This window comes from Canis lupus, chromosome 7, assembly GCF_003254725.2.
Source record: "Canis lupus dingo isolate Sandy chromosome 7, ASM325472v2, whole genome shotgun sequence".
NCBI classification, from domain to species: Eukaryota; Metazoa; Chordata; class Mammalia; order Carnivora; family Canidae; genus Canis; species Canis lupus.
Window position 1 is genome coordinate 54,126,721 of NC_064249.1, and position 24,442 is coordinate 54,151,162.

At 39.1% G+C, this 24,442-nt stretch overlaps 1 protein-coding gene across 3 annotated transcripts in view; it reads right to left on the reverse strand.

Annotated features, from left to right (window-relative positions):
* The window catches only part of GALNT1 (polypeptide N-acetylgalactosaminyltransferase 1), a 122,592-nt gene that overhangs the window by 43,922 nt on the left and 54,228 nt on the right, over positions 1-24,442 (reverse strand). For 2 of the 3 annotated variants that reach the window (XM_049112747.1, XM_035718930.2), the window contains exons 2-3: positions 19,349-19,593; positions 11,994-12,168 (exon numbers count right to left, since the gene is read on the reverse strand). In XM_049112747.1, coding sequence (XP_048968704.1) covers positions 11,994-12,168; positions 19,349-19,487 — 314 coding nt within the window. In that variant the 5' untranslated portion in view covers positions 19,488-19,593. Of the gene's footprint in view, positions 1-5,822; positions 5,950-11,993; positions 12,169-19,348; positions 19,594-24,442 lie in introns of those variants that run through there. The other variant, XM_035718931.2, reaches the window with a different exon arrangement.

The following is a 24,442-nucleotide window of genomic DNA, read 5'->3' on the forward strand; positions in this document are numbered from 1 at the left end:
AGATAAAACAAAGGAAAAGTTACTTCTTTTTTGAAAATCAAAAATTGCAACTCATTAGCAAGATTATTTAAAGAAGGGGTGCCTGGGTGGCTCAGACAGCTAAGCATCTGCTTTCAGCTCAGGTCATTATCTCAGGGTTCTGAGATCAAGCCCAGCATCAGGATCCCTGCTCAGCAGGGAATCTGCTTCTTCCTCTCCCTCTGCCTACCATTCCCCCTGCTTGTGCTCAGTCTGTCAAATAAAGAAAGAAATCCTTTTTTAAAAAAATTAATGAAAAAGGGGGAAAGGGAGACACCTGGGTAGCTCAGTGGTTAAGCGTCTGTCTTCGGCTCAGGGCATGATCCTGGGGTCCTGGGATCAAGTCCTGCATCGGGCTCCCTGCAGGGAGCCTGCTTCTCCCTCTGCCTGTGTCTCTGCCTCTGTCTTTCTGTGTCTCTCATGAATAAATAAAGTCTTTTTTTAAAAGGGAGGGGGAATAAAGGGGGGGGAGTCACAAAAAATATTAGAAATAAGAATACATAATTATATACCTAGTGAAAATGTACTAAAAACTGTAAGATAATGATATGAACAAATAACAAAAAACCCAGGCCTTCTAGTTATCGTACATTACCCAAATCCTAATTGCTATTGGGCTAACTAAAGTTCCTGACCTGTGTGGAAATTAATGAAGAGAAACCTCACGAAAACAGAGTCAGGAGGCTAGGAGGGGAAGTGAGGAAGGGGGAGCCATACCACTCAACTTCAATTACAAAAAGAATGTCAATTACAGACCCCAACAGAAGAAGGGTCAACAACAGGAAAGAATTACCAGCTACAGGTCCCAACAGGAAAAGATGTACCCTGCATCTTCTACAAGAAATCAACTACCTTCCTGCACCCCAGCAAATGAGAAACCATCATCATCCTGAACTCTTTTCTCTAATGAGCGTTCATTCAAAACAGCTTCTCCCGGGGTGCCTGGATGGCGGCTCAGTCTCTCTGCAGGGAGTCTGCTTAAGATTCTCTCCCGGGCAGCCTGGGTGGCTCAGCGGCAGCCCAGGTGGCTCAGCGGTTTGGCGCCTGCCTTCTGCCCAGGGCCTGATCCTGGAGACCCAGGATCGAGTCCCACATCTGGCTCCCTGCATGGAGCCTGCTTCTCCCTCTGCCTATGTCTCTGCCTCTCTCTCTCTCCTGTGTTTCTCAAGAAAATAAAATCTTAAAAAAAAAAAAAGATGCTCTCTCCCTCTCTGCTTCTCCACGCGCACACTCTCTCAAACAAAAAAGACCCTCTTCCCAATTTCCTCCTCCATAGAAGAAGTCTCCCCTTTTATCACTGGATTTGCCTATGGTTTTGTGTAGTTTGTCCTGAAGTGCAATTCTCTGCTATTCCCAAATAAACCCATTTTGCAGGCAGAATAACTGGCTGCTTTATTTTTTTAGATTAACACCTGCAAATCTTTCCACTATGCTCCCGGGAATTCATGGTTCTGTCACCAATAAAATCAGCTATATTCATAATCCCTTTTCTGAATATTCATGTTCTAGCATTAATTAAAAAGTCACCAAGAAGACCACTTCCTGAATAATTTTTTTTAAAGATTATTTTATATTTGAGAGAGCAAGTGAGGGGGAGGGGCAGAGGGACAGGGAAAGAATTTCAAGCAGACTCCTCACTGAGTGGGGAGCCCCACTCGAGGCTCAATCTTACAAGCTATGAGGTCACGAGGTTATAACCAAAATCAAGAGTCAGACACTTAATCGACTGAGCCAGCCAGGCACCTCCTGAGTAGTCTTTCAAGAGGCTTTCCTTCCCTACCACATGTACCACGGAGTCTGGAGATGAGGGGTAGATACTTTCCTTTTTCCTTACTGCTGATTCAAGATTGTTGCTTTTCCCTCTTCCCTAAGAAGCCTCATGTCCCTTAAAGAAGGTGCCACTCCATCTCTGTCACTGTCGTCCATCACTTCCCTTAGTTCCAACGCTAGTCTTGTCATCACATTCTCAGTCATTTTAGCATCAATGTGGTCCATTTTTCAATACCCTGGCTTCTCAGATCTTTGCTCTGCTCTTCTCCAGTGAAACTGTCCTTCACCACAACTCACACACTTTCATGCTATACCCTCTAGACCATCCCATTACAGACCACCTCCATTCTAAGCATCACAATCTCTGGTCACCACTACCCCCACCCCAAATCCTTGTTCTTCCAACTCAATGACTCCAATAATCCCAGATCTTTAGCTTCCTTCACTGGCGTCTCCACTGCAGACCCTCCCTCTTCTAGCTTTCTGTTGCCTTCTTCATGTTTTACAGGTCCTATACTCTGCTTAGATCCATAGCTCTTTATTACTATCACCATGCTTTAACTCCCTATCATTTGCTGGAATATCCCAATCCTAGCTAAATCCAATTTTTTGCTGATTTTGCATCTCACTTGAACTGCTGAATATGGCTAAAGAAAATAAACGAGCATGCTAAATGGCCTCATTTTCAATTTATAACCACAAACCTCAAGCAAGCTCTCAGCGCAGTGCAGCATTCTACTTGCATTTCCTACTCACCTCCTTCAATATGCTTGTTTCACATGTCCACAGACTTCCAATACCTTTCCCACCCTCCTCACTCACAGGTGGCAATTTCACCGAAAACACAGAAGCTGTCAGAGAATTTCCATACTCCCATGAACACATTTACCATCCTGTAGGCATGTGTGGTCATGAACATTGTGCTTTTTTCCCACTACACAAGGCCTGAATTATCCCTATTCCTGTTTAAAGGCAACTGCATTCCTTCTCAACTGACTTAATAAATGCTCTTGCTGTAATACTCATCCCTCTCAAATTTACCCCCAGTGGGATCATTCCCATCAACACACAAACATACTGCATTATAGATCACCTTTGAAAAAAAAGAGACAATGTCCCCCTAATTGCACTATCTCCCCAGCTAACACCTCTACTTCTCTCCTTTCTCCAACACCTCAAAAGCACTGCTACACCTGCTGCCTCCACCACTTACCCTCCCACATTGTTTCCCCCACTTTTCCGTCAAGTTGATTTTACCTATAGTATAGCAGATTGCACAAAACATAAATTTAGGGCTGAATGAGTTATCACAAAGCAAATGCCCTTGTAACCATGACTCGGGAAAAAAAGAGAACATTAAAAAAAAAAAAAGAGGGAGAGAACATAGCCAGTACCTCGCAAGTCCCCGTTGCTCCCATTACCTTTTCCTTCCTCCCCAAAGGTGATGAATTACTGTCCTCTAACACTGAACTTGTTTTGCGTTGCTTGCTTTTGAGGTTCCTAGAGACAGCATAATTTCATATATATTCCTGTGAGACACTACCTTGGTATAATGGTGAGATTCACATCGTGCCCTTTGTTCATTTCCAACTGCTGTAAAGTATTCCATTGTATGGGTCTGCCATATGCCACTGCTGATACACACTTCGACTATTTTCAGTTTTGGAGCCAATACTATTAACAATTTTGTCCTTGTCTCCTGATGCATATGTGCATGCATCTGTTAGATATATTTAGGTATGGATCTGCTGGGTCACGAAGCATGTTAATGTTAATTTTACTAGATACTGACGTGTTTTTCAATGTGGCTGTAAGAATTTACACTGCCACCAACACTCTAGGAGTATGAAGTGGTATTTCATTAGTTTTGTGATTTTCGATTATTAATGAAGTTGATCATCTTCATAGGTTTATTGGTCATATGAACGATTTCTTCAAGTCTCTTCCACTTTTTCTTTTTGATGTAGAAGTTATTTATATATTCCAGATCTGAGCATTCTGCTGGTCATAAGTATCATAAATTTCTTCTGTGACTTGCCTTTTTTTTTTTTAAGGTTTTATTTATTTATGAGACACAGAGAGAGAGAGAGACAGAGAGGCAGAGACAGGCGAAGGGAGAAGCAGGCTCCATGTAGGGAGCCCAATGTGGGACTCAATCCCGGGTCTCCAGGATCAGGCCCTGGGCTGAAGGTGACGCTAAACCACTGAGACACCCAGGCTGCCCATGACTTGCCATTTCCATGTATTTTTTCCATTTTTAAAAAAATGAATAGGAAGGATTTAATACAGTCCCAATAATCAAATTGTTCCCTGCCCTGTTTAAGAAATCCTCCTCTCGGAGATCCCTGGGTGGCTCAGTGGTTTAGCACCTGCCTTTGGCCCAGGGCACGATCCTAGAGTCCTAGGGTAGAGTCCCGCGTCGGGCTCCCGGCATGAAGCCTGCTTCTTCCCTCTGTGTCTCTGCCTCTCTCTCTCTCTCTCTCTCATAAATAAATAAATAAATCTTTAAAAAAAAAAATCCTCCCCTCTCTCAAGATCATAATAAATTCTATGTGATATGCTAGGAACTTTATTGCTTTGCCTTCATATTAGTATCTGTAATACACACAAAAATTATGCAATTATTTGCAACATCAATTGCAAATATTAAATTTTAATTCTTCCTTCCCAGCACATATAACTATTATTTCTCTTGCTTGCCCTTCTTACTCTGACTAAAACCAACAGCACCACAGTGAATAGAAGTGATAATGGGCATCTGTGTCATGTTCCAGATCTCAAAGGAACATTTTCAAAATAACTATTAAACCTGAGAGGCTTTGTTTCATTTTGGTTTTGGCAGATAAATTTTATCAGATTAAGGAGGTTCCCTTTCATTCCCAGTTCCCTAGAATTTTTGTCCTAACCAAAGACAAATTTTTATCAAATCCTTTTTCTATATCGACTGAAATAACAGAGCTTATCTCCTTTACTCCTGTTAATGTGGAGACTTTAAATGATTTTAAAATATTAAATCAACCTAGTGTGCTGACATAAATCAATTTGGTTTTTTATATGTTATTAACATTACATATTGCTGGATTCAGCTGACATTTTATTTAGAATTCTAGATCTATGTTTATCAATGAGATTGGTCTGTAATATTCCTTTCTTGTCCTTGTCAGATTTTCATTTCAAGATCATGCTGATCTTATGAAACAATGAATCTATAGATCAATTTGGAGAAACCCAAAATATTATAATACTGAGTTGTCCATCCATAAAGATGGGCATTCTTGATTATTTAGATCTTTAATTTCTCTCAGTAACATTCCAGAATTTTCTCTGAAGAGAATTTCTGGTACTTGATATTTTGATTACATTTTAAGTGGTATTTTAAAAAAAAATTACTGTCCACCTTTTGTTAGAAAACTGATATAAAAATACAATTAATTTTCACTACATCAATCTACTGCCAAACCTGTCAGGTCTTTATTTTTTATTATTTTACTTTTCCAGTTCCAGAATTTTCACTTGGTTATTTTATAATGGTTTCTTGTTCTCATGCTGCAATTCCCAATTCTGTTTTTAAATCTCCTTGAACATATGAATATTATGTACAATCATTTTAAAGTTTGTGTCTGATAAGTCCATTACCTGGAGTCCTTCTGGGTTTATTTCCATTGTCTATTGTTTTGTTTTCTTTCATGTTGCCTTGTTTCCTCAGGTGTCATAAGCCAGACATTGTTTATGAAATATCATCTAAAAATTTACTGGCCTGATAGCTTTCTTCAGAGAGGATTTACATTTGAATGTATGGGGATCCAGTGGCACCAGTTAATTCAATTTTCTGGGTTAAGATGGTTTAAACTTGGGCTTCAGTCACCACCAGGGCTAATCTACTTCAATTTCATCTTATGTCTAGGAACCTAAAACTAAAGCATGCAGAAAGGGCTATCTCACTCTCCCCCACCACATACACATACACATTTGAGAGGCTCTGTTCATGCCCCAGCACCAAAAGGCTGTATCAAAATTACTATTTAGGCACACACCTTCTGGATTCAGCAGAAGCATCAAGGTAAAAGTTCCAGGCTAATTTCTCTGAGTTTTCATCTTCTCCCATATTTAGGCTTCATAATTCTTCATATTTAGGTTTCATAATTCTTCACTGCCTTCTACCCTCTGGATGTTTTCAAGCAAACTAGATAGATAGATAGATAGATAGATAGATAGATAGATAGATAATCTTTCTAATTGTCCTCAACTGAAGAGCTGACCTAAATCACTGAGGCCACCATTACTGAAACTAGAAGACTTCCTCAATCTTTTAAATCAGGATTTATTCCTATCACTCCACAGAAACAATTTTATGTAAGTTCCAACAGCCTGTATACATTGAAACCCACTGGTCAATTTACAGACTTCGTTTTTTGTCTCAGCAGCATGTAACAGAGTGGCCCACTTGCTCCTTAAAACATTTGCTTGACTTCCATGTACTTTTCCCCTCATACCTCATATTTTCTAACACTTTTGCTCTATCTTCCTTTTCTTCTCACTCTTCAAAAGCTGAAATGTTAATCACCTAACCTAACCTCTTTTTCATCTCATCCACTCAGAAGAAGGCTATTTCAACCAACCCATGCCTTTAAATTCACTTGTTCAAATTCATAGCTCCAGTTTCAACATCTCACCTGAACTCCAGCCTTTTATAAATATATGCTAATTGTTTTCTATCCTCATATTTCTATTGTTCTCTTTTTTTCTATCTTGGCAAGTATAGAAGGCTGCTCAGGTCTAAATCCTTATTTCTCCTTTTCTCTTACTCCATATCCAATCCATTAGTATTCTGATAGGTTCTATCTTGAAAATGGAATCAGAATTTTAAGACTTCTTCACCTATACTAGCCTAGTCCATGCCAGGATTAGCCTCTGCATGAATTCTCTGTAGCTGGAAAATGTAAATTGGTAAAACTAGCATGGGAATAATTTTTTTTTAAATCGAGTTTAATAAAAAAGTGCGTAACTCTCAGCACAATAATTTCACTTCTTACTGTCAAACACTTTTGACCATAACCTACAGTAACAAGTACATTTTATGTTAATCGAGTACATACATCCTGAAACAATGATTAATGAAAAAAAAATACTTTTACTACATGAAACACACTCTGATATCTTCTATTTCACTAATTAAAATAACAGGTATTCACTAAACTGATTTTATGATCCATTAGTGAGTAAAGGGTCATGAACTGTAATTTGAAAAGCACTGTTCTAGAGAAAACTGTTAACATCTATAGGAGAGAATACATGTAAAAGGATGTTTACAGAGACACTGTAAATGTAAAATATATATAAAGTAAAAGAACAATAGATAAATTATGGCATATGCATACAATAGACTTCTACAAAGCAGTTAAAATGAATAATCCAGAACTATATGTACTGACACGGATAAATCTCAAAATCAATGCTTGAGCAAAAACAACCCTTAAAAAGTTGCAGAAGGAGGGGCAGCCCGAGTGGCTCAGCAGTTTAGCACCACCTTCAGCCCAGGGCCTGATCCTGGAGACCTTGGATCGAGTCCCATGTCAGTCTCCCTCTGCATGGAGCCTGCTTCTCCCTCTGCCTGTGTCTCTGCCTCTCTTTCTCTTTGTGTGTCTCATGAAATAAATAAGTATTTTTTAAAAAGTTGCAAAAGGAAATGTTCATATACTATACTATTTGTTAAGTTAAAAATATGAAACTATAAAATACTTATGTACATAGACATGAAGAAGTACTTTTAAAATATAAACAGTAATGGTAAATGGAAAAACCACGATGGTTAGATAGAAGTAGAATGAAACTGGGAGGAGTATACAAAGGGATTCTACTGTAGCCATAAAGTTCTATTGTGAAAAGAAGGAAGGAAGGAAGGAAGGAAGGAAGGAAGGAAGGAAGGAAGGAAGGAAGGAAGGAAGGAAGGAAATATAGCAGCTTAAGAGTCAATAAGGCTGGTGGTTGGTACAAAAAGTCTGTTATTTCCTATAGCTTACTGAACGTTTACATCATTTTATTTTTAAAAATAATAGTTCAGAAAAGAGAAGGTTAGTTTTTCCAAAAAAATAAAATTTCTGAGAGATCCTAATAAAAGATGGAAATAGACAATGAAAAATACTTAAAGTATTTTAAAGTTTATTTTATTTTATTTATTTATTCATGAGAGACACACAGAGAGAGAGAGAGAGAGAGAGAGGCAGAGACATAGGCAGAGAGAAGCAGGCTCCATGCAGGGAGCCCGACATGGTACTTGATCCCAGGTCTCCAGGATCACACCCTGAGCCAAAGGCAGGTGCCCAACCGCTGAGCCACCCGGGCATCCCTAACGACAAATATTTTAAACATGTTTTCACTTTTAATTTTTTTTAAGGATTTTATTTATTTATGAGAGAGAGAGCAAGAGAGCACGCATGTGCGAATGGGGAGGGGGCAGAGGGAGAATAGCTCAAAGACAGTCTAGAATTTTTCCCTGGAAGAGAAAAAAGACAAAAAAAGACAAAAATATAAGAAACTAAGAGAATCAATTCAATGCCCAAAGCCTGGCTAATGGGCATTCCAAAAAGGAAAAACAGGCAGATAAGACATACAAGAGACCTTTCCAACAGTGATACAGCACATGACTAACTAGATTGTGCACCTTTAGTACCACAATCACACAATTTAGCTGACTTGAAGGATACTGGTACAACATGCCTTTAACCTACCAATCTGCAGCAAAGGGAGGGACACAGGAATAGTCAATGACATCAGAGTGATGCAGTCTGCAAAATGCAGGCTGAGGAAAGATATAAGATAAGACACTCTGTCTGGTCTTGGGAGGGGTGGGGGGAGTTGGTGTTTCCTCAAAATGTTAAACCCGGAATTATCATATGACTCAATAAATCAACTCCTAAGTATATACCCAAGATAATTTTTAAAAAGTCTATGCAAAAACATGTGCATATTCATACAAGTATTTCATAATAGCTAAGATGTGCAAACCACCTACATGTCCATCAACTGATAAACACACAAAGTATGGTAAATCTGCTCAATGGAATACTGTTCAACCAGAGAAGGGAATACAGTACACCACAGATAAGCTTTGAAAATATTATGGTAATAACAAGTATAAAGTGGTATCATGACCTCTTTCCTACCTGAGTCTTTATCTTTCAGAGATACATATTGAAATTATTTACAAATGGTACACCTTTGCCTGGAACTGGACAACGTGCTTCTAATCGCATTTAGCTGGTTATTCACAAAGGGCCACAAACCATGTGTGTTCCCACAGGGCTGCCACTATCAAGTCAGCTGGCTAATTCTGGAGCTAATGACTCAAGTGAGAGTTAAAAACCAAATTAGAAACCACAGTGTAGGGCAGCCCAGGTGGCTCAGTGGTTTAGCACCACCTTCCGCCCAGGGCCTGATCCTGGAGACCCGGGATTGAGTCCTGCCTGCGACGGGCTCCTTGCATGGAGCCTGCTTCTCCCTCTGCCTGTGTCTCTGTGTCTCTCATGAACAAATAAATAAAATCTTAAAAACAAAACAAAACCACAGTGTACTTTTTATAACCTAATTCTGAAAGCAATATTCCATCACCTATACTGTGTTCTACTGGTCATACAGACCAACCCTAGTACAATGTAGGAAGCAGACCCATACAGGTATAAATATCAGGAGACAGAGATTGTTGGGGGGACATTAAAAGGGTATAAATAAGAAAAAGACTATCAGGCATTGTTAAAGCAAGGTGATGAACATACAGTTTCCTTATACTATTGTCTCCTTTTGTATACATCTGAAATTCCCCATAATAAAAGTTAAACTAACAAAAAACTTTAAAAGTTACTGGCACAGAGATGGAGTAAGATGGTATAAAAAGGCTACTCAGTGACAGTAGTGACTTTGTGACACCTTCTTAAGTGGCCCATTCCCACAGAGACCAAATGGTTGGCAAGGAATGTGTGTTAGCAGGTTGTGTAAAGTGAGACTTTTAAATCTAGGTGGTCCTCATCAAGCCCGAAATTCAGCGTACAAGCATGTGTATCACATCATTTGAACACTGTTCCAAACATAAATGCTTAATAAGATGCATTAAGAACAGTAATGTACACAGGGGAATTATTGCAGTTACAAAAACACTCTACCAGGAACAGTAACAATCAAGGCTTTTTTAGCAAAGACACCATTAAAATTTCAACTGCAGGCTTCTCTGAAGAGTGTAGCTTTCTTTAGTAATTCTTACATTGTTCAGTAGAGTTAACCGCTTGGGAAAACCCAAGATTACAACGAAGCTTCTTTTGACTGACCACCACTCAAACAACCTGCTGTATGAACACTGATACTCTCTATCCCCCACCCCCAGTTTAACTGTTATATGCACAATATTAAATGGTTACCTTTTAGGACTCATTCACAGCTGTGCCATGTAGTAAACTATAATTGCTTTTGTTTTCTCTGAACTTTGCCAAGTTTTCCCTGGAATTATGTTTTCCTTGCTATGATTTCCTGTGCACTTATTAATTGCATTCCAAACTCCCCATCATCTAAACCTCCTCCAGAGGCATTCAGCTATACCATCATCCACCTTGTTGAAGTCTCTCCTGGTGTGCGTGTCCTGACCTGCTTCTGTCTGGATGGTTGCCTCTCAGCCTAACAACTCTGATCCAGCGCCCTCCCTTCACCATCCTCAAGGGATTCCCACCACATTCATTTTATGGCAAATCTCCTGTCTTCCATATCCTGCATCCATCTTTTCCTGAGTCTGGGTCCTCATTTGGTGGAGCATAATCCCCAGTAATTCCCCAAGAAAGAATGTGTGGCAATTCAGTGTTATGAGACTTTGCATTTCCAAAAATGTGTTTTTAACCTATGCTTTCGAATACAAATTTGGACAGATACAGAATTCTAGGTTGGAAAAATGTTTTCCTCTGGAATTTTTTTGCTCCTTTGCTTCCAAGGTTGTGGCTGAGTTGCACTGGGTTTTGTCCTTTTCTTTCTTGCTTGCTTTTTAAACTCCCAACACTCTTTCGTTCTCCTAGTGTATCCTTCGAATAGTACCTACCTATTCTTGTTTTATGGTTGTAATAGATTTTATTTCACTGAGATTATTAATTATTTCTTTTTAAAGTTTTCTTCTCCCTGAATAATTTTGTGTCCTCCAGGTTGCATTTTTCTCTTTTAGGAACTGTATTTTCCATGTTTGAAGGTTTCTTGTCATTGTCTAGTACTCCTCAGTTACACATTTGTTATAAAAAGAAAGGGAACCAAAAAGCTATTAGCTCAGAGTGATGATTACTGTGAGGTTTTTTCCCCCCTCTATATCTAGTCCTACTCTGTCAAGAATGATACTCTAATCTCTTGCCTGGAAAAGGATGGCCTGGTTGCTGGCATGAATGGGAACCACAGAAGTCAAGGTGGCTAGGGTCTCAGGAGCCAAATGTGTATGTTCACTTGTTCCATGAGCTTTGTGTGTAGCACCTTTGCTTTTAACAGGGTCTGCTGTTCTCTAGCCAATACCTTGTTACCTTCTTCTCATGGAGCAACTGGGCCTCTAACAATGGTAGTGGAGTGTACAATGATGATGATTGGTACAATCATCCTGAAAACTGTTTGGCAGCACTTACTAATACTGTATAAATGTATAATCTATTCCTTTCCCCTATATATACCAAATAGAAACAAGAGCCAAAGTTCTCCAGAAGACATGCACAAGAATGTCACAACTCCTTTATTCGTAATAGTTAAAATGAGGAAACAACCCAAATGTCTATCAATGTGTAAATATATTATGGAATATTCATTCATATAACACATATATCTTGATTTGGATAATTAGCTATATATGTATATGTAAAAATTCAGTAATCTGTACACCTATGACTGTACACATTACTATTTTAAGTTACAAACATCTTAAAAGGATCTTTTTTTAAAAAGCTAATTCTAGAACTGTTTGGTAAGTTTGAAATCCCCTACTAATCTATTAAGATAAATCATTATTTTCCAAAGCCTAAAATTTATAGCCTAATGATCAATAGTATTTTTTATCAGTATTTAATTAAGTGGGGTAAGTAGTAACTCAGTGATATACCATTCACTTTAAGAACAATTAACACTGAAGTATAATTTATTGGGAATTCAGAACACACTTTTCATTCAAATTCAATGCTATCAGGACCACACTAGGTACTTACCCTTCTAACCTGACATCTGGTAAAGATCTGTTGAGTGCAATCATCTCACTTGCCATTAAATTGAACTGATTGATTTTAAACATCTCTTTCATCTTTTCTTGATCCTCTTTAGGAATGACAACTGGTTTCCCCATTTCTCCAGGACCTTCATGAGGCTTTTGTACTGGCTCTAGAACTAAGAATACGGAGGAAACTCAACATTAATTTTATAGCAATTGATAACTCTTTCTGTTTAATAACATTTGAGTTTAAATTGTGCCTTGACAACCAGAGCCATTTCTGACCCCATTGTCTCCTAGTCTGTAAAAACCTCCTAGCGGCTACCCTGTCCTTTTTCACACCAGTGTCCTCACTCAAGACCTCCTCACCCTACACTACTTACCTGAATCATGCACAACCTTGGCATTTCCATCTCAAATATCATTACCACATTGACCTCTTTAAAGCATGATTTTAATTGTGGTATTCCCGTGATCTCCTAGAGTCTAACTCTTTAATATGAAATTTAACCTAACTTTCCAAACATACTACTGCTCAGCCCTCACAGATATGCCCCTCCCTACCCCCACTCTAGTGTTTAATCCTTCAATCAAATAGCAACTCACTACTTTCCTTTATACGTGTCTCATGTTTTCCTGCATTGGTGCAGGAAAACTTTTGCTCACAGAAGTCCTCTCCCATGGACCTCCTCAGTCCTATTTCTGCAATACCACCAAACACCTACGTGTCTTTTAAGGCCAGCTAAAACAGCTTCTCTTGACTGCAGCTTTTCCAAATCCCTCTGTGGTGATCATCTACTACTCTTGACTGCCACTTCACTTTATCTAGGGCTCTTACAATCCTAATCAATCGCTATCTCCTATAATGACTGCTAACCTGCCTTGTGGGTCCCCCACTAGATTATGATCTCTTTTTAGTTCAGGTTTGATTCATTTGTGTACCTTTTGTGGAGTCCAGCAAAATGTCTTAAAGGAGTTTTATAATTATGTACTGAATTAATGTGTCAGCAAAAATACTATTCAAAATAAGTCAAAATGAAATCCTAGAATTGATAATAAACATTATAATAAACTTTAAACAAGGTGGAGCATCATGAAAGTTAATTCTAATCCAAAGTAATGTCATCTATTGATGTATATATAAATAAAGTAAGTAATCTTCAGGGACACGTGGGTTGCTCAGTCAGTTAAGCATCTCCTTTCAGCTCAGGTTATGATCTTAGGGTCCTGGTACTGAGCCCCACGCTGGACTCCCTATTCAGCGGGGAGTCTGCTTCTCCATTTCCCTTTGCCCTTAAACCTCTCATGCACGCGTGCACTCTCTCACACAAATAAACAAAAATCTTTAAAAAAATTTTTAACTTAAAAAGAGTAATATTCAGCAATTTCCAAATATTGTTTCTTGTTTTACACTTTTGAGATGTTAAAAAGTGTTCCAAGAAAAAGAAGTTCTCAGGTAGATTAAACTTGCAAAAAGCATGTTAAACTTCTCATCTAAAAGGCATGGGTAGAGAATGAGGTGAGGGCAATAATGAGATAAAAACACCTGTTTTGTACATTACTTATTTTTAAAGCTGAAATTTTTATTCTCCCATTGTTTATTTTTTTAGGCACCTCCAAAGAGTCTCTGCACAAAAACAACAAGTCAGTAGACAAACCATCACTCTTCAGCCAGGCTTCATCTGCCCAAGAATAGCACTAGTGGGTAAAGCTAACTTATAAAATGGTTGTTTCAGATGGTGGTACAAAACAACCTACAAACTCCAAGGCTATAGAATATGAAATTATTGTGTCTTCAACAACTATATCTAGACTATAAAAACCTATCTTAGACAACCATTAAGAAAATGGTTTAAAATAATTTTGTGCTGGTTCTCAGAATGAACTGTGATTTTAGGAGGGCATTAAAATATTAGGAAATAACTTTAAAATTATTGAACACTCACGTAAAACCATTTTTAGAAATAAATCCTGCCTAATGTTTGCCAACTAAGTTTTTTTTTTTTTTAGAGCTTTTATTTGTTTATTTGAGGTGGGGTACAGGGGAGGAGCAAAGGGAGGGGAAGAAGCAGACTCCCTACTGAACATGGAGCCTGCTTAAAATTCTTTCTCCCTCTGCCTACTCTTCCATCATGCACACATGTGCTCTCTCCCTCTTTCAACCCCCCCCAAAAAAGAAAGAAAAACACACCAAAATTATGTAACAAAACTCACTGATAACCCTAAGCTACCTCAAATCCTTCTCAGTTTCAATCCTTGCTGCAATTTTATGTTCAATTTATTTGTAATGTGTTTAGTATATAAAACTCTATAAAGGGGCACGTGGGTGGCTCAGTAGTTGAGCATCTGCCTTCAGCTCAGGTCATGATCCTGGGTTCTGGGATGGAGTCCCCCATCCGGGCTCCCCTTGGGGAGCCTGCTTCTCCCTCTGCCTATATCTCTGCCTCTCTGTGTCTCTCATGAATAAATAAATAAAATTTATTTAAAAAACAACAAACAACTCTATAAACATGCAAAAAATTATAATATTTTCCAAAAGCCTTTACTATTTTTAAGTTTTTAATCATCAAAAGGCTTCCTGAAGTTTAACAACTGAAATAATTCTAGCATACACATATGAAAATTTGAATCATCAACATTTTAAGGATCTGAAAATTGAGTATAGTTCTGGCATAAAAGATCAATTCTTATTTGAACTGCATCTGTAAAAATACGGAATATTCTATACAAAATCCAAACCCACAAATTGAAGGAATGAAGTTATTTGGAAGGCAGAAGGGCAACAAAAATATTCCCATGACACAACCCCCACTATCCCAGTTTTTCAAGGGGAGCCCCATCTAATAGCAAGAGAAGAATATTGCTATTCTTAGATAGCCTCAGGTATAAAATGCAAGTATAAAACTATGAGACAGAACTGCTCAGAAAAACATAACAAACTAAAACCACCAACACCTCTGTAACCACATAGACTGGCCTGGCCCACTATTACCTGAAATAGGCAAGTAACAAGCAAATCCTAGAAAATGGATTATCAATGATAATCTTGTAAGAGATTCAGCATTATGGTAAGGATAATCAATCCATTCTGCTTAAAAATAGGACCCCTTTATTCACAGTATAAAGATAAGAATTTGATAAATTTCACCAAGCAGGTACTGGAAAACAGTTAAAAGAATGTTCAGAAAGGATATCTTTATAATACTGAAACAGTATTTTGGAGTCTTATCTGTTTGTTTGTTTGTTTGTTTGCTTTTTTGCCTTTTGCTTTTGTTTTGGTTTTCCAAATACCATAAAAACCGAAGAGCCCGGAGACTTCATGTGTACTATCAAGAAACCTACACTCTTCTGGTCCCTGTGTGTCCCAGCTTATCCACTAAGAATATCCATGTCCCTGGTGTCCTCAGCCATCTGTCCTCTCCCAGTCGCTTCAGGGTGCATTCCTCAGGGGCACCGCTGCAAGCCCTCACCAGACCTGAGCTGAGAAGGTGCTTACTTCAGGGCTCTGAGACTTCAGAGCTGTGCCACTCTGGACAGACAGCTCCCAGCTCCTATTGCACCAAAACCTCACAGGGAGCAGATTTTTCAAGGTGTTCTTTCTGAGCATTAGCTGCCCCCTTCCTCACCATTTTCCCCTTCTTTCCCATCAACTCCTTAACCCCGCTGTTTCAAAGCCCCATCTGGAACTGCCAGCCCCCTACTCCCTCTCCCTTCATACTGCCATCTCACCTTTGGGCTTACTGCTCTGCTCAGTCCTTCTCTCGCACCTCCCTCCTTCTCAGTCGTCCCACCGAACACCCAGATCCCCACCCCACTATAAAAGCCTTTTCATGGTCTTTTTCCACAACACACAGGCCCCTTCCACCAGACTTAACTCAAACCTGCCCTCCTGGGAGCCTGCTAACATCACAAACCTCTTCTGGGAGAATGGGTCATTCTTTCTCAAGACGTCCTGATAAGGGCTCACAGCTCTGTACTGCTACTCTCGGACCACTGCTCCTTTACATAGTACTTCCGTACTTTGTATAAAGGCTACTTCTTGTCTTTGATGTTCATGCCACAGTGGCTTTCAGAACTGTATTAACCTTGGCAATTTCTTCAAGTACAATCCTTTTCTTATGGCTTTGATACGACACTGTCTTACCTGCTAAGAATTTGCTCTTTCGGGTTATTACATTTGTCCTTTATATTTTAAACCTCCGCCTCGAGGTACATAAAAACACATGCACACGTACAACTTTGCCTCCATTCCTTTAACTGGTGCACTACCCCTTTTCTTATTTTGTTGTTGTTGTTTCTTTTCGTTAAGATTTTATTTTTAAGTAATCTCTACCCAACGTGGGCCTCAAACTCACAACCATGAGATCAAGAGTTACATGCTCCACTGACTTGAGCCAGCCAGGTGCCCCATGCACCACCATCTCTTTTCCCCTGTGTTGAAGCTTCCTAAAAGAATAAGCTACATATCGCAACTCCTTCATGAGTATATCAAATCCACTGGCACTGAAATGGCACCTGCCACGGTCAGAAGAAACCCTGTTTCCAAACATACAGAAACACCTTATCTTTATCTGAGGTAAAATCTCTGACAAACAATACTCCTGAATTTTTGTGACTGCCCTCTCTCTGGCGTCTCCTCCCACCTGACTTCCTGAGAAGCCTCTCTTCCTTACTGACCTCCAAGATGCTCTCCAACACTGGATCTGTCTAAATCTATGCGTGCTCCTGGTACAGCCTTCAGCACAGACACGGCTTACACTACCACCTACATTCTGCACCATGACCACTGTTTTCTGCAGAACATCTCTACCAGCACTTCCAAGTCAAATACTCCCAGCCAAGCTCATCTTTTCACCATCTGTCAAAGCTGCTCCACCTCTGGGGGACTTCTTTCTATCTCAACTCATCAAACAGGGAAACCTGAGAGGTATCTTAAACTCTTCTTCTATTATCACCTACATTTAGTGGCTCTTCATGTTATGTAAATTCCACTGTTTACATACTTCAGTATCATTCTACTGTAGGCCCCAAGAATTTCTCTAAACTCTCACAACAGCCTCACAGCTAGTCTCTGCTGCTCCTTCTCTTCCAGTACTTCAACCACAGGACCACCAAAAGCTTTCCTCTGAAAGTCTGGTTCTCATCAGGTTACCTTTTCCCAGTCTGGTTCTCATCAGGTTACCTTCTCCCAGTCCGGTTCTCAACAGGTTACCTTCTCCCTTGTTTACAAGCCTTCAATGGCATGCCACTGCCTATAAAGAAATCCAAAACTCTTAGCATGCCATAAAAGGCCTTCCTGACGTGGCCTCTGCTAACCTCCCAAGTTTCATCCGTGCTCTTGCCTCACATTCTCTCTCCATCGACTCTATTCTCTCACTTGTTCATCTCGCACATGCTTCTTTCTCTTGCTTATTCATCAAACCTAACAAACACCTGTTCACCTCGATACTCCTCAACATGAGTATTCTTTACTTATTGCACCCTCTCACACACGTGTTCCTTCCTTTCTGCTCGTATGCACATCTCTAGAATGCTATTTATTCTATCAGGTTTTTACTATTATTCTTTCTCTCCTATTGGACTGTGAATTCCCCAAAAGGAGGCATTTTGTCTTATTTTTTTTTTTCTTGTTGAGCTGTGTAGCTGTGTATCTTATTTCTTTTCTTGTTGAGCTGTGTAGCACTTAATACACTAACCAGCATTATGAGAGCTTTAAAAACCTTCACCAATGGGGCACCTGGGCTGCTCAGTTGGTTGAGCGTCCAACTCCTGATTTCAGCTTGGGTCGAGATCTTGGGGTAGTGGGATTGAGCCCCATGTCAGGCTCTGCGCTCAGCAGTGAGTCGACTTCCCTCCCTCCCTCCCTCTGTCCCCTTCCTGCTCACACTCTCTCTCTAAAATAAATAAGTCTTTAGGGAAAAAAAACCAAAACATTCACCAAGTGGATCTTCTTTCTTTCATGTCTTTGCATTTCAAACAGAACACCATGAGCTCCCACTATAAATGGCAATGAATTAAAGTGGGGTGGGGGGGCAGATAAGCTAATCTGTTCTATTTGGGAAAAGAGTATCTGAGTCACTGGTAGACAGTAATACCTGTTCTTTGAGTTAAATGTAGACAGAGTTGTGTTCTAACAATAGTTAAGGAGGCAGTATTTTGTCATCTAGAAAAGTTACTAAGCAGCAGAGTCACAGAGTAAAGCAGGAAAATCAGCAAATTAAGAGGCTCACTTTGAATTAAAGTATATTTTATTAAAACTTAAAGGGAAGGCACCTGAGTGGCTCAGTGGTTAAACATCTGCCTTCAGCTCAGGTCATAATCCCAAGGTCCTGGGATCGAGACCCACATCAGGGTCCCTGCTCAGTGGGGAGTCTGTTTCTCCCTCTCCCTTCACCTGTCCTCTCTGCTCATGCTCACCCCCTCAAATAAATAAATAAAACCTTAAAAAATAATAATAAATAAAAATACTTTAAAAATAGAAAGCAACACTTGTTTGTTGGTTTGAACACAAAATGTTCAAAATTGAATTTTCCAGGTATCCACTGCCAAAAATGTTAGTACTTCCAACCCAGGTCCTTCATATTTGTGTTTCCTTTCTTTTTCATACCAAAACTGCAATCTCACTGTGGCCTCTATTATATGGCCACATCTTTGCAAAAGCCCTCCCTAAAATGCTAACTGGAGCGATCTATAGCATTAACCAAAAGAACTCTCCAGATTACATCCATCTAGAATGATTTCCCTCATAACTGAGATGGGAGGTCAGGAAAAAAAAAACCTCTTTTTGATACCTGATATTGCAATTTTAACACTTAACATTTATTGCATTAATGCCATACAATTTTGTTGGTTCCAACTATTTTTATTAGTTTAACAATAGTTAATATTAGTTTCCCCACATTACCTAGTAACACAACCTCCAGAAAATAACTACATGTAACACTGAACATAAATATTGAATTTTGCAATTCTATACATGATGATACTTTGATATTTTAACTGTTGGGAGAACCCATTGGAAAACTGTTAGTAATATGATCATATTTAGGAAGTCAGGATTACTACTAATCTAAAAATAAATAAAATTTTATAGTATCCAAATTAGTGAACAAACAAGTAACATACTAAAACAGATGCTGTTTTTTTTTTTTTTAAGATTTTTTTTTTATTTATTCATGAAAGACACAGAGAGAGGCAGAGACACAGGCAGAGGGAGAAACAGGCTCCATGCAGGGAGCCTGATGTGGGACTTGATCCCAGGACTCCAGGATCACGCCTTGGGCTGAAGGTGGCGCTAAACCACTGAGCCACCCAGGCTGCCCTAAAACAGATGTATTATTATAAAATATTACTCACCATCCCCAGCAGGAAGTCCTCGCTCCTTTTTTTCATCACATTTGTTGCATTCACTGAAGTAAAGCAGCAGGAACATATCCAATAGTACCCAAATCAAGGAGGTGGCTAAGACCACCTTGCAATATGCAAATTTTCTCATGGCACTTTAAGTCAAATGCAAAATTTTAAAATATATATATATAAATATACAAAGATCATGAAAATTATTCCTGGAATCCAGTTTCATCAGAAATCACGTTCATAACCTATAGAGACAAAAAGAAAAAAGATTAACTTAAAATATCAGAACCTTAAAAATTAACTATGATTAATTTAACATGCACATGAAATTTTACTATTCAGAATAAGTTTAAAAATCAGACTTTTAAAAATACTTGTAAAATACATAAAAATAAATAGTATCAAGAATGTACAAATAACTCCTACAAATCAACATACAACAATCCAACAGAAAAATGGGTAAAGGATATAAACAAGCACTGTGCAGAAAAGAAACCTGAATAGCCAATAAATGTGGAAAAACACTCAAGTATAATTAGGAAAATGCAAATGAAAACAATAGTGAGCTACTATCTCATATCCATCAAACACACATGGCTTAACTTCTATTCAACTGCTCTATTAAATGCTAAGCCACTAATTGTCACAAGAGTTTAAGAAACCAGAGATTCTCAGTCCATTTTGACCACTCATTCGGTTTCCAGGTCCCAAGGAGCAATAGGAGTTCTCCTGGTATTGTGCTACAGCAGTTTATTGGGCTAATTCTTATCTCTCTTCCACTGAATCCCATTCTAAAAACACTGCAGTCACCAGCCATTCATAAACACTCCGAGAAAGTATAACGGGGAAGAAAAAGAGTATGATAAGATCTGAGACCTAATCCTGGCTCGGACAGTAATTTCAGACTTCCCTGATCTTTAATTTCTATTCCCCCACCCTTGTCCCTCAATCTCTGAAAATACCATAAGAAAATGACTGGAGGAACTGTCACCATATTTGCAAAGTCACTTGGGATAGTCTGACTAGTAACATTTCTGCGACAGAAGGAGCTCATCTTGGGGGGAGCTCTAGAACACACTGAGGGGCCTCAGAGAGGTCGGGAGTCATTCTGATGAACAGCAGACACTGAAATTCAAAGGCCTAGGTCCCTGCCAATCAGGAAGGAGACAAGCCAAGTGCATTCAGATGAAGTGGATGGAGGAAACACATACTTCGCATATGTGCCTCACAACAAAAGCCAAATGAACAGATGCTCTGAAGGACTGGCCTGATGGGCAACACAGCAGCTTCTAGAAGGACACCTTTACATTCCACAGTGGGCATCAGAGGTATTCACCTAAACAATTCAGGATAGGCCAGAGAGCTTATCTATGAAAAAGAAAGTATTTCTTGCCTTCTTCACAAGGTTGCTAGACAGCAACCTGAAAAGCACCCCAAAAAACCCTAAGCGATACTTACAAAGTATTATCTGTGCTCTGCTCTTTCTGGGACCTTGCTCTCTTGCCTATACTCCTCCTTTCATCAAACCAACATTCCCTGACTGCACAGTGAACAAGGATATATGTTACTGTCATTTTCTTGCCTCAAAATTGTACTTACTAAATATCTGATACGTCACGTGTGGTGAGCAACTACTGATGACTATGGCAACTAGGGTGAGGGGAAAATCAGAAACATTATAGTGCACAGTATCATGAAACAATAGTTCTCTCCAGAAAAGCTAGATAAATATAAATTTTGAGCTACTTTACATGAAAAGCTACCTCTTCTGGACACTGGCAAAGTAAACAATGGGACTGCTAGTACAGCATCTGAAATTCAAATTTTATGTTCTCAAAAATCTGCTGATTGTTATTTTTAATGCATTACTTCAATGCAAGTGTCTATTACTTTGTATCCTATTTAATTTTTCCAAGGCAGAACAATTAGATTCAAAAATTTTAGATCAAATGCAGTGGGTATCTACATGTTTGGGAGAAAAGGAGTATGGAGGAAGTAGGAGGTGTAGGCAGAAAGGAGGATAGATAAAGGAGAGGCAAAAAGTCTTTGAGACCTTGGGTTAGGCAAAGTTTCTGAGAACATAACAAAACAAAAACCACAAATCATAAGATTGATTAACTGGACTCCACAATTAAACCTTCTTCAGGGACGCCTCGGTGGCTCAGCAGTTGAGCGTCTGCCTTTGGCTCATGTTGTGATCCCGGGGTCCAGGACTGGGTCCCGTACTGGGCTCCCTGTGTGTAGCCTGCTTCTCCCTCTGCCTGTGTCTCTGCCCCTCTCTCTCTCTCTCTCTCTCTCTCTCTCTCATAAATAAATAAATAAAATCTTTTTAAAAAAAATCTTCTTCAAAAGACAACTATTAAGAAAATAAAAAACAGGTCACAGACTGGGTGAAAATACAAATTACATATGTGATAAATGACTTGTATCCAGAATATATAAAGAACTCTCAAAATACAATTTAAAAAACCCAATCCAATAAAAGAAGCAAGAGGTTTGAATAGTCTTGTCATCAAAAAAGTAATACAGATGGCAAATGAGCACATGGAAAGATGTTCAACATCATTACCTTTTAGGGAACTGCTATTTGAGACCACAATGAAACACCACTACGTGTCAATCTATATGGCTTTAGGGAAAAAGAAAAATACCAAGTGTGAACTAGGATTTGCCGTAATTGTAACTGTAACATGTTGCCAGTGGAAGTGCAAAATGGGACAGCCTCTTTGGAAAACAAATTTGGTAGTTTCTCCCCACAATAATCTGCAATTTCATTCCTAGCTATTTACTTAAGAGAAAGGAAAATATATGTCTACATAAAGACCTGTATGCAAATCTTTATAGCAGCTTAATCGTAATCATCAAAATCTGGAAACAATCCAAATGTCCAAACCTGGTGAATGGATAAACAAAGGATAGTACACTGAACACTGAGATACTAACCCAGCAACAAAAAAAGAACAAACTCTTGATATATATGTAATAATATGGATGAATCTCAAAAACATTATGCTAACTGAAAGTAGTCACAAAGCGCTATATATACAGTATACTTGCATGATTCCCTTTATAGAACAATCTGGCAAAAGCAAAACTATGGGGACAGAAATCAATCAGTGGTTGCCAGGAACTGTGGAGGAAACTGAGAACTGCCCAGAAGAGGGTGTGAAAGAACTGGTGATAATGAAAACATTCCATATCCTTGCCTGTGCTGGTGGTCAGACAATTCTGTCCATTTGTCCAGACTTATAAAACTACATCTAAAAGGGTAAGTTTCAATAAATTCAACCTCAATCCCCTTATAAATAAATAAATATGAGGGAATATTGCAAAGAAACAATGCTGATTTTAGGAGACAAATGGTGTACATTTCCTTAAATGACACACACGAGAATTTATGTCAGAAGTCACATAAAGCTCAGAATTTTGTCCTAAAAATAATAGATTAAAATCTTCCATTTGAGGGGGTGACTGGGTGGCTCAGTCCATTGGCAAAGGTCATGATCCCCAGGTCCTGGAATCGAGTCGCACATCAGACTCCCTGCTCAACCAGAAGCCTGCTTCTCCCTCTCCCTCTGCCATTCCCCCCAACTTGTGCTCTCTAGCTCTGTCAAATAAATGGATTACATCTTTAAAAAACAAAAACCTTCCATTTGAAATGCATTTGACTGCCTACTTTATTTTAAAAGTTAACTTTTATTTTAAGAGTTATAAAATCAGGGATCCCTAGGTGGCTCAGCGGTTTAGCGCCTGCCTTTGGCCCAGGGCGTGATCCTGGAGTCCCGGGATCGAGTCCCACACATCGGGCTCCCAGCATGGAGCCTGCTTCTCCCTCCTCCTGTGTCTCTGCCTCTTTCTCTCTCTCTCTATCATAAATAAATAAATAAATCTTAAAAAAAAAAAAGAGTTATAAAATCAGGGGATCCCTGAGTGACTCAATGGTTTGGCACTTGCCTTTGGCCCAGGGTATGATCCTAGAGTCCTGGGATTGAGTCCCACATTGGGCTCCCTGCAAGGAGCCTGCTTCTCCCTCTGTGTCTCTGCCTCTCTCTCCCTGTGTCTCTCATGAATAAATAAATAAAATCTTTAAAAATAAAGTTATATCAGAATTTATGTCACAGTATAATGATCACTTATATCAGTAAACTTCTGATTCTATCCCCATGTCATACTGCCAAGTTCCTCCAAAGATCAATCAGCATTTTCTAGGGCTAAAGAATAATCTTCTCCTAGCCCTCAAACTCCTAACCAAGGCTCTCTGGAAATTTCAAGCCTAAGAAGACAACTTGACAATAGGTACCTTTAGGAGAAAATGGAAGCTTCATTCTCTTGGACCTAAAGATTTACACTTCTGGGTACATACAGTGTTTACCTTCTCTCTCACAAGAACACAGTACCCTCAGCACCTAGGATCACTAACTCTGCATCATACTGACCCAACAGAGGTAGGAGAGACAGGACTTTGCAATAGATCTATTCATTTAATTTGTAGCTGGAACTTCTGCCAGAAAAACTAAAAGACTTCGTAAGGATAGGCTAAATTATTTTATTTACTAGTTATATATTCTGTTTATTTCTCAATCAGACCTATAATCAACATATTCATTCACACAAACTCAGTAAATACAGGGAATGTGTCAAATGTACAGAATAAAAAAATAAACAGGGAACGCCTGGGTGGCTCAGTGGTTGAGGGTCTGCCTTCGGCTCAGGGTGCGATCCTGGGGTCCCAGGATCGAGTCCCACATTGGACTCCTTGCATGGAGCCTGATTCTCCCTCTGCCTGTCTCTCATGAATAAATAAATAAAATATTTTTTAAAAAATGAATAGAACGCACACTCCCTGCCCTTATGAAATTTATAGTTGGCTCCAGGAAAGCAGGCGTTAGTCAGTCACACATATATAAAACTTCACTAGTGATACCTGCTTTGAAGGGAAGTACAAAGCAATATAAATATTACAAAGATCAGACTTTGTCAGAAAGGCTTCCCTGAGGAAGACATGATTTGAGGGGAAAATAAGCATTGGGGGCAGTGAGAAGTAAGGGCTCTGTAGTAGGAAGGAGCCCAACACTGAAAGGTCAGGGAATCAAA